The 11,370-nt window shown below is 42.0% G+C and overlaps 1 protein-coding gene across 3 annotated transcripts in view; it reads left to right on the forward strand.

Moving 5' to 3' along the window:
- Positions 1 to 11,370, forward strand: part of MOCOS (molybdenum cofactor sulfurase) — a 405,377-nt gene that overhangs the window by 387,030 nt on the left and 6,977 nt on the right. Inside the window, exon 15 of one of the 3 annotated variants that reach the window (XM_019540606.1) lies at positions 9,000 to 9,226. The exons of 1 other annotated variant lie outside the window; for it this stretch is intronic. In XM_019540606.1, the coding sequence (XP_019396151.1) occupies positions 9,000 to 9,146 (147 nt within the window). In that variant the 3' untranslated portion in view covers positions 9,147 to 9,226. Of the gene's footprint in view, positions 1 to 8,999; positions 9,227 to 11,370 lie in introns of those variants that run through there. One more of the 3 variants, XM_019540624.1, reaches the window with a different exon arrangement.

An 11,370-nucleotide genomic window follows, 5' to 3' on the forward strand; every position in this document is an offset into this window, starting at 1 on the left:
GGGGCTGGGGCTGGAGCAAAAGCAAGCCGCCCAGCTCGGGTGGGGGGGCCCAGAACTCTGGAAGGGGGGTCCTGCTGCTGCGTTCCACCAGTCCGGGAGCTGCTCTTCTGGTGGCTCCTCCAGCGGCTCTCATTGCTGGTCTGGGAGGGCATGAGAGTGGGTGTGTGCCCACAGATCTGCACGAGGTGAGCTGGGCCGGGCTACACTCTGGGAGGCTAGGCCCAGCCACCCGCTGCCAGGCTGCGCTCTGCGGGCCAGGTGGAGCCAGGGCTGTGCTCTGGGCTGCTAGTCCCTGCTGCAGCCTGGAGCACAGCCCTGGCTCCACCTGCCCCACGGAGCACAGTGGAGCGGGGAGTATGCAGGGGCTGGAGCCACCCAAAAAATCCCCCATAGCCCCTACTACCGGCCCTGCTCCAGTCAGGTGCACGCACCCGCCCCCATGCCCTGCTGCTGCTTGCCCAGCCAGGGCAGGGCAGGGCGAAGCTACAGCTTGTCCAGAAGGTGCAGGGAGGCTGAAGTGGCTTCCGCTGCTGCACACCGCTTGTCCGAGGCAGTACAGCAGCACCATTCTGTATCTCCCAGCTCTGGCTGGGCAAGCAGCAGGAGGGCATAGCCCCTACTCCCAGTGCCTTCCACCACCCATGTTGAGCACAGCCCAGCCCAGCCCACCCCATGCTGATCCGGGAGCACTCGCCTGCTCCCATGCCCTCCCAGACGGGCAGCAAGAGCTGCCGAAGGAACCACCAGAAGAGCAGCTCCCGAACCAGCAGCGCACATTGGCGGGAGATCCCCTCCCAAGTCCCACTTCCCCCCGCCCAGGCTGGGCAGCTTGTCCCAGCCCCAATCCCTCCCTTGTTGTGGGGGGCATTGATCTGACAACCCACACCCCTTCCCCCACCTCCACCCATCGCAACATACATACCAGCTGGAGGCAGCTGTATCCAGCATGGTCCAGGACTGCAGCCTGTTTACTCTATGGCCAAATCTCCTGGACTGGAGAGGCAAGCAGCCAGCTCAAGGTCAAGGACCAGAATGAGGACCCAGGGGCCCAGAGGACAGTCAAGACTTAGCCCAAGAATCCACTGGGCCCATATCAGTGGGCCAGGGTTGAAGGCCTGCAGCTAGAGGAAAGGAAGGATGAAGCCAGGAGGCCTCTACAAGGGATGGAATGGTATACAGAGTAACAGCTGCAAGACAGAGTAACATCATCAAGTTTTACAACAAGATGTGGCAGGTAAGAATCAAGAGTGGGCCCTGGGAAATGAAGGCAAGAGCCAGGCAGGGTTAAGGTGACCGGTTGGGGGTGTTATGGCAATCCCTGGTGCCTCACCTGTTACAAGGAGCAATCTGTGGAGATGAACAGAAAGAGCAGTAAAATGTGTCACTGATATTCAGAAAGGGGGAGAGTTATTTCTGAACCTAAAAACAATTTGCAGTCCAGGAGGAGATTCCAATGCCTGTTAAATAACAGCTGATGTGAAGATCCTGTGTCTGTAGTGGGTTCCTTTCTTCCAAGGTGCCAACTATCTTATATAATTTTTATTGTGCATCCACAGCAGAATTTTCTGTTATAAACAATTGTTGATAAGATAGTTATTATGACTGTTACAAAAAAACACAACCTGCCATGTTTAAGTTAATAGCTGTTACATAGGGGATCAATAAGTGCAAATAAATTATTTAGCAGATTTACTGTATATCCCCAAATCCAAGATTACTTTGAAGGTAAGACAACTCCCCCAAAATTAGAATCTATAGATTGAAAATTATAAATGTGTTTATTATTTTCCATGTAAAGAATCTAATTAATGGAAGGTTGTCTTAAATTTGTCTCCCCAACTGCTGTGACAGGAAAAGCAGTGGCAGAGAACAAGGGTCTAAACCCCGACCCCTTGCCCCCTACACCTTGCCCTTCTGTGCCTGTCCCTCTGATGCCTGTCCCCCCTACTACTTGGCCCCCCATGCCAACCCTACTGCTACCTGACCCTGCCACTTGCCCCTCCATGCCTTTGCCAGTCACCTGCTCCCTGCTTCCTAGTCTTTGACTGTTTCTGCCTCCACACTTCCTACGTTCACCAGCCCTTCTCTCCCCTGCAACCTGTCCTTCCATCCCTTGCCTTTCCATACCTGTGCCTTCTCCCCTGCCTCCCCTAGTCCCTTACTCTCCAATGCCTCCTTGCCCCTACATTCCTATACCATACTTCTGCCATCCCTGCCCTACCAGTGCCCCCAACTCCCTCCTTCCCCACCCCACCACAGTTACCTTCTTCTGTAGCTCTGCTCTGGCCTCAGATCAGGCTGCAGCAGTGGTGGCCTCAGCACAGCCCCAGTCTAGCCCAGCCTGGGAGGAATGGTAGCAGCTCCTGGGCAAGCCAGATCAGGGCTGGAGGGGGCACCTGGGGAGTGGGGGAGGCAGACTGTACCTCTCCCCTGTGTTCCCTCATGCTGCATGCACAGGTCTCTCCCTTCCTCCACCTTCATCCTGTGGTCTACCCCATGCTCTCCTGGCTTTAAACCCCCTCCCCCACAAAATAAGCCATCGTGGCCCAGGTCAGGCGATAGCTCCAGGTTCAGCCTTGAGTCTGGAGCCAAAGCCAAAGTTCATACACCACCTTCCCTGCACCAATACTTGAATCTAAGTCAAGGCTCCCCACCCCTTGCTGATTTTGGAAAAACATTCATCTTGGCTTTGAGTAACTATGGTAGCTAAGAAATTAAAAGCATTGCCTAGACACTTGGACCTCAAATTCCACACACTTTTTTTTTTAAGCCAAGGATTGTAATGTTTTGTCATCTTCTTCCATTTTTTTTTTTTTTTTTACAACAAAGATGTACCAAACTTTAGCAAATATAGTTTCCCTATAGTAGAGCCTTTCAGTGGATTCTAGCACTGAATTAAAGAATCGATAGTTTGAGATGCAAGAGTGGTCAAATGTTTATTGTTTAAAATATTTTTAAGAGCTGGCCCTAGAGCTCTACTGGAAGACAGTGGGGTCTGCAAGTGTTTAATGCTGCTGAAAATCAGGCTCCTTAATTTCAACTAGCATTACACCTGTTTTCTGATAGTTTACATTTTACATGCAGTAGGGCCTTACATCTTATCCAACTGCATTCCATTAAAATTTCTATTGTATTGTTTTAAACAAAATGCAAATCCATCTCCAGAATAAACTTGATTTCTGCTGTCATCATTTCTGAGGCAACTTTTATTAAAAAATGACGTTAAAGCAAAAATCTTTCCTTGTCTGACAGAATACTCCACTCTTATAGGTTTTTAGATGTAGATGCTATAGGAGACTGGAAAAGAATACACTGGACTAGAACCTATTTTTTCAAGATTTTTTCCAGTTTACATTGCAACTAGACGTTGGGAGGTATAGTTGGGATTGATGGGGAGGGTTGGTTTTTATGGGGAGTTTGGCAGGGTAGGTGTGATTGAAGACAGGAGGGCTGAAATTCTCAGGTTTTGGGATGTTGTTTGGAGAATCTTGTCTGTAAGTTGCTCTGACCTTCTAAATAGGGCCAGATATAAATCTAAATAAATAAATACACCAAAGCAAATGTTCTTCGTCTGTGTGTGCCATTATGTGCTAACACCCTGGTACTGTGAGGGTTTTCCTGCTGTATCTGACCCATGGTCAGAACTGTCATGGTTCTTCAAGGGAAAAACTCCTCACAGAATTAGGCTCCAGACTATTGGACTATGCACACCATCTTTGCTAAGATTATCAAATTATTTCTTTTATCTGATGCAACAGTACTACTGCCATCATCATAGTATAGAGTATAGTCCTTTATATTATGCCTAGTGCCTTTCATTCATGCATCTGGAACACTTTTACAAGCCCTGTTTCAAGTACTTGAGAGCTGTGTAAGTATTTGATTTCTCAGTTTGATGGCAGGAACCAAAATAAAAAACTAAGTGATGGATGCAAAAAAAATTCCATTTTTCACCAGAAATAAAGCCTGAAAAGACAGATGCCAGTCAAATGAAATGTTCTGTTTGTCCAGCAATTTTCTGTTCCTTTTTGGGTGTTTTTTTACTTGAATGTAGATTATTTCTTGTCTCAACCTCTTCCTTTCAAAATGAAATATCAGAATAGTTTGTTAAGGAAATGTTACAATGTAATGCTTTGAATCTATTTTTTTCTTCTTCATTGACTTCAAGTATGGCAAATAGTTTTTGTCCAACAGATAACCTGCTTGAAAAATTTTGACCAACAGTTGTAATTAACCTTACAATGCCTTTCTGTAGGAGGGAAGATTACATTATATTCTTTTGTTACCTATGACAAAAATAAGCCACAGGGGAACTCAAATGCACTGAGTAAAAGCGATTTTGTGACCAATACAGGAATGGAATCCTACAATTATAATCTCTGAACTAAGTTCTAGTGTTGGTCCTATTTTATGTGATCTTTAAACCAAACAAGAACACTTACCAAGTCCTGTTTTGAACTAAGTATATTTATATGTGAATAGATGTCTAAGTGTTGCATATATCCATTTATGTGGCACAAGTACTTGAAACAACACACAAAAATGATGGGCTATTATTACTTTGCTATCACTGTAAGCAAGGACAATGACTTTCTCAACATACACTCTTCTGTAAGGGTAAGTGTATGGTATTTACACCCCTGCTTGTTGGATTGTGCTTTTACCACACAAGTAGTTTCACATTTTCCCACTGTAGTGAGTAATGGGAAACTAACGTTACATCCCCCTACTGCCATCAGAAGATAGACTGTATAGAACAAAAGATCTCACAGCTCGGCAGTACTTACTGAGTTCCTAGACTGTAAAGTGGAAGTTGTATGCAGAATAAAATGCCCTTCAAGTGAGAAAAAGAGTAGCTAGCAACAGAGAGAGATTAAATGGTCCATTGTAAAAATTCTGCAAGCTATAATCCCAAGGGCTGAAAGCCTCTTTTTCTTTAACAGGGAACTATTAAAAGGAAACACTTCTAGTTTTGTATTTTCTTCAAAGTAAAGATGATGTGGCACAGGAGTCTTTTTAGGAAGGTTTCTTTTGGTAAGTGTAGTCAGAAATATAGCTAAACAAATATTCCCAGAGTATTTTTATCGAATAGAATAAGGAAAATTACTACAGGAGTATTGCATTTTTAGTTCACTTTAAGTGCTAACTAGCAAATATTGGTCCCAAGAATTTTCATGAAAAGAAAAAAGTTAGCAATATCTTCATGAAAATGTGTTTTTATGCAAACACTTTTCCAAGTAAACACACATATTTCTGCATAAAACTCCATAGGAGTCAATCAATCAGGTGACAGAAAACTATGTTATGTGACTTATCCAATTAGAATAACAAAATACAAATGTCAAATATTTGAAATAATGTTTGAGTAATGCAAATAATAAAATGCTGTCTCCAGGTACAATGCTTCTCCAGTGAAGAAAACAGCTTTCCCTCTTAAAAGAGACACCTTAATTTTAGGGGGCTGATTTTGGAGGAATGGGTACATTGTAGGTGAGAAAACACAGTATGAGTATAAATGCCTTTTGCCAAATAACTTCAAATTAACAAATTTGCTAATTTAAAAAAAAGTTAAAATCTAAAACTGATCTCAACTCACAAAATAAAATAAAAACTAAAATATTGTTTTATTTGCCTATTTGTTGTTCTGGAAGTAAACCAAGATGATTATACATCAAGATCTATATAGAAAAAGCTGTTAACTTTAAAGTAAGTTTATTTATAGTGATGTTATTCTTTCATATATGAAATATGTTACATTGTAGCCTAAGTTTTTTAATTCATTATTCAATATAGACATATGCCTATCTGGGTTTTTTTCCTAGTATAATTAAAGGTAGAACATTAGATTTCATTATTTAATAGAAAACTGAGCCAGTTGCCACTGGATTAATTGTAATTCTGGAGATATCATTTATTCAGACAACAGATTATTGCCCAGTAAAACAATAAGAGGTTGCGTACACATTCAAATAATCTGGGAAAATTGTCCTAGGTTTGTTCTCCTGGTAGAGAAACTTACCTGGAGTCACATGTACAGACATTCTAATGCTGAAGCTCTAAAGAGTGAAGAGCTTGCAGTGTTGACACTGTGCAGCCAGAGGAGGCATCTCAGTATGCTTTCCTTAGTCTGTCTGGCAACAGATGGCAGCAGTGCATAGGGTAGTTCTGATTGTCCAACCCAGACTGCCCTTGTTTAGCTTGTGTTTTCCTGCAGCACAATGTGGGGATTGTGCAGGGGACATATTCTACTGTCTGCTAGAGCTGCAGAATCCAGTGAGGGACACACTATCTGTCTTGGAGTGGTGTGTCGGGGGTGATGCTGGAGAATGATGTTCTCTTCATTCATTCTCCCAGGAGAAACTCTCCTGGGGGTGATTTAACCCCGACTGTTCCCCAGTTATTTTTCTCCTGAAGCAGCCAGTTTTGCCATGGGAGAAAAAGCCTGACTATCTTTATGATTATGGCTTTTCCTGGGAGAGAAGTGACTCTCCCAGGAGAACCTGAATGTGTATATAAGGCCAGAGTAGGATAATCATTTAAATGAAATCAGTATTTCAAATAAAATCTGCATTGACTTCTTAATTTTAATTTCTTGGTTGATCTGGATTCTAGCAGGTCTATGGGAATGTATATAGTAATAGAAAAGAAAATCCTATGTGAGGTACCCTTTTTCTTATTTTCAAGATTATAAATTTAAAAATATGGTAAGAGTTCCAAGTCAAACTGATATATTTTCCAAGCTCCTGTTGTACCTCATCCATCTTATTTCACAGGAGACAATTTCTGCATTGAGTCATGTTGTTTAGTACCATAGAAGGTCTTGTACCTGTTGAATTTTCCATCATATTGTTGTTTCTTCATTGCCTGAATAGGAAAGGAATCGAAGATATTGCCCTAAGCTTTAAATAATTAAAATATATTGATTTTAATTTAGGTAGCAGATGGATCTTATTTATTAAAGATCCCATTAGTTGGGATAGTTCTATTTAATCTAACTACTTTTATTCTAATTCTCAATTCCATACCCTTAATTGAACATTGGACAATGGGGAAAATAAAGAAGAGGGGAGAGATCTATGGAAAATTATGACTTTCATTGAAAAGCCCCAAATTGGATAATTTACAGTTTCTAGAAGCTAAAACCAAAACTCTTGCATGTGGACTGTCAGAAAAAATAATGTTTCATTAAAACATACCAAAAAGTGTTTTTAAATTAGATTCCATTTTTGTTTTTCTGAGAAAAATAAAAAAAGTTTTGAGAACAGCATAAATTATTCCAGAAAGTGTAAGTTTATTCTAAAACCCAATTTTGATGAAAAACTTTTCAAGGCAGATTTCATGTAGCTACATCTATATGTGCGCTTTAATGCACAGTAGACTTTTTTACTGTGCCTTAAAGCATCACATAAAAACTGTCCAATTACTCTAATGAGCAGTAAAATAGGCTACTGTGCATTAAGCATCACTTAAAAACTGTGCTCATTACTGCACATTAAAACAGCCTAATGTACATTTCTTTAGTACATCACAGTGGAGGTACTAAATTTATTGTGCATTAGAAAAAGCACCTTAGTGCATGTGTAGATGCTCCCACTGATAACTTTCTTCATCTAAAATTATTCTAAGACTCAAGGGGCGTAGCTACATGAGATGCTACAATCGCCATAGCAAAAAGCTACAGCCACATAGCTTGTTGCTAGGGCAATGTAGCATTGGCGGGCAGGAACCGTGACGCTGACACTACTGCTTAGTAGCAGCGAACTACTGCTCAGTAGCCTGTTGCTATTGAGCAGTAGGGTTGGAAATGATCCATGGACCCCCCCAGGACTGTGCAGTAACAGGAGTTGCTGTGCAATCAGGTGCGCATGTAGATGCATCAAAGGAATATTTTGAGATAGCAAGGTGGTTCTACCTCCATTCTGAAGTATTTCTAAAATAAGGACTGTTAGAAAAAAATGCACTGGTGAAAATCTATCCCAAATCCCCTCAGGAATTTATTTTAACAGAACTTTTGCCAGACTAATAGATAGGCATAGTAGGCACATGCCTAGGGCCCTAAGTGAAGAAGGGGCCCAGTTGTGCTTATTTTACATATTATAATTATTGGGTGAAAAAAAGTAGGGGCCCACCAATTTGTTTGCCTAGGGCCCACTAAAGGGTTAATCCAGCCCTGATTACAACCTACTATCCACTGCAGTGAGCAGGACTGTGCATATACTAAAATTAAGCACTTGCTTTTAAGTGCACTAGAAAAAAAACTGCTAGACACCCTGCAGAATTAAACCCGCAGTGCAAAACATGGATGGTGAGTGAGTAAAACAACTGTTTTGATGTTTGTCTCCACTGTGTGGTGATCACAAGTATCACAGAACTATGTTTATAAATGTTTCTGATTTGTATTTGTTGGATGGCTTCACATCTGGCAAAAGAAAATGAATGATGGATTCACCAAGTAGAACAAACTTTCAGAATACTTTCAGTAAAATATACTAAAATATTCATAAAAACAAATGAAGGAAACATTCACAAAGCTCGAGACATAAACAAGTTCTAATAGCAAAGCGAATAATTCATGGTATGAAACGCAAAGGTTTGCTTCACTGTTTGAACATATGTGCATCCCTACTCTGTCTACCCTGTGAACATTTTCTGAAAAATGTATTAACCAGGTTTGTCAGAAAGCCAGAGTGCTCATTAAATTACCAGGTTGTGAAGGAGTGTAAATGATATATATATATACCTATGGGACTGAGGGGAGAAATATCCTTGTATGTATATGGTTGATGCAAGTTTTCGTGTTGAATAAACTGAAACTGGCTCTTACTTGTCTGTTATGCTTATAATTAATGAAAACTCTTTTTAATTTTAGGAAAATAATGGTTCTGTCTTTTATTTTTACAGTCTCTTATTTGTTGTGAGATCCACCTTATTCACAGATTGCTGTGAATTTCCTAGCTTGCTAATTAATTGGGGGTTTTTTTTGTTTTGTTTTTTTCCAGACACACTTTGGTATATACCTGATGAACCAGTCATCATGCTCATCCTCTTCAAATTTATTGTCAGTGGGATCTCCAGTATTTCCTATATTGAAGGAGAGTACAAAAATACAGTGCCCACCATCCAATGAAGAAAAAGCTTCTGGATAACTTTCTTCAGCTGGACAAGTTTGACATGGATAATTGAGAAAAATCTGGTTGTCAGTTATTAAAAAAAATCTACTGATTTACTTCTGGTTTTATTTCTAGTGTCATTATTTGCTCTAAAGGTTCTTGTTGCAGAGGATCCCTACCCCTGCTACTGCAAGAAACTAAAAACAGTGCCAGGAGGCTGTCTGGGGCAGTGCAGCTTACAGAGGAGTAAGCTGCAAGGTGCAGGCTCCTCATAATTAGGCAAATGAGCAACCCCAATATGACAAGAGAGAGCCAGAGAGAGCTTATAGGGTTCAGCCTGCAGGCAGGGGAATGTGAGGCTTCTGATGAGATAAGTAACAACCCCCAGACCCTGTTGCCACAGGGCCAGATCAAGTGACTGGAAGATGGAGGAGAAAGGGCCATATAATCCTGAGCCTGGAGCTAGAGATTCAGATTGGCCCTGATCCTGCTAGAGAGAGAGACTCTGGTGAATATCTCTGAAAGTTAAATGATTTGTATTATAGTTCTTCACCTTTGGCATTTATGTTCTGGTGGGGTGCCTGGAAAGCACTCTATGCCTAAGAGTTGCCAAAGCCCACATAGAGCCCTGCAAGGATTTGGAATCTGGTGGGCTCTGTGGGCCAAAGCCAAGGCAGGATCAGGGGCCCACTAAATACATATAGACCTGCTAGGACCAGGGGTCCAGTGGGTTGAGTCAGCTAAAGCCAAGAGAGTAAACCCGTGCCTGGCAGGCTGATGCTCAGACAGGGCTAGGAGCCTAGGGGAAGTGTGCAGTTAGGGACAGTCTTGCAAGCGCCAAGGGCCCAATGGGTTGTAGGCCAGGTAGGGTGAGAGAACCTGGTAGAAGAAGACCAAGGAGGCATAAGCATGGCTATGGTTAAGGGTGGAGTCCCCAATTAAGGCAAATAAGGTGACAGTTAGAGTCAAGAGGGCATAATTAGTGCCAACAAGCCAGAGAGTTTAGATATAGGACCAGAGCAGGGAGGCAGGACCAGTGAGCCTGGAGCAATAAGGCAGGAAAGAAGAGTAATGCCTTGCTCAGGCAGTGATTGGGTCAGAAAATAGCCACCCTGGGATGAGCAGGGTGGAATAAAATACCCAACCTTACTCCAGTTTTTGAGGGCAGCCTCCCATATTTATTAACTGAATATCAAGAAGTGGCAGTTAAGCATCAGACAGTGGTCCAGGAGGCCAGTAGAATAGGATAGAGTTGAAGTGCCTACTAGACAATGCCACCTCCATCCTCAGGAGGTGGATCCTGTGACACTTGCCAGACATTAGCCTCCTCAGTGATTACATACCACTTGCATTTTTCCCCTTGTGACTTAAGATACACGAGACTTAACTTTCTAATTTATTGCTTCAGGCCCCAACAGGTTTGAGCAAATTTTATTACCGAGTGGATAACTCCAGCCCTAACCCAGATGTTGTCACAAAATCCACATCTTATGGGCAGCAATTGTGATAATATATTATTCTTGATGTATCTAGGACCATTTCTAGAAATTGGTGTGGGTGGGAAAGGAGGAAAGAATGGAAGAAAATGCCATATCTCATGATAAAAACATACCTCTTGGCTTTTTCAAACTGATATACAGACCATCCAGAAAGGTTGGTGAAAGAAAAGAAAGGAAATATTAAGATTTTGGGTGTAGGTATGGAATATTTCCACATCCTTCTTTAGGAGGAGACATTGCTAAAAGCATTGAAAAGCAAAGATTCAAAATACAGCATATAAAAGATTATCTTTGTAAAAAGCTTTAACAGATATCTTTCTGGGTTTTTCTTTTCTTTCCTGTATGCCACTTTTCCATCTGTTTTTGTTTTGGGGGTGAGGGTTTAAATGTTTTTCCACAGACTGATTTATTTTATGAATTCATACAGGATATTTTTCAAATGTCTTCAAATATAGCAAAGCGAATAAACAGGTAAGAGATAGGGGCCAGGGTCATGCTGGGACTAGGGGGTCATTACACACATCCACAGGAGGCCTCAAATGCCTCTACACAAACGCTCGTAGTATGGGTAACAAGCATGAGGAACTCACCCTTCTGCTGGCTGACACCAGCCCGGACATAATGGGGATTACGGAACCATGGTGGGACTCAACGCATGATTGGGCGGTGAATGTCAAGGGATATAGGCTGTACAGGAGGGACAGGATAGGAAAGAGAGGTGGGGGCATGGCACTCTATATTAAGGAGGAATACACATCCTC

The sequence above is a fragment of the Crocodylus porosus genome, unplaced genomic scaffold, assembly GCF_001723895.1.
Source record: "Crocodylus porosus isolate Cpor-Errol unplaced genomic scaffold, CroPor_comp1, whole genome shotgun sequence".
Taxonomy (NCBI): Eukaryota; Metazoa; Chordata; order Crocodylia; family Crocodylidae; genus Crocodylus; species Crocodylus porosus.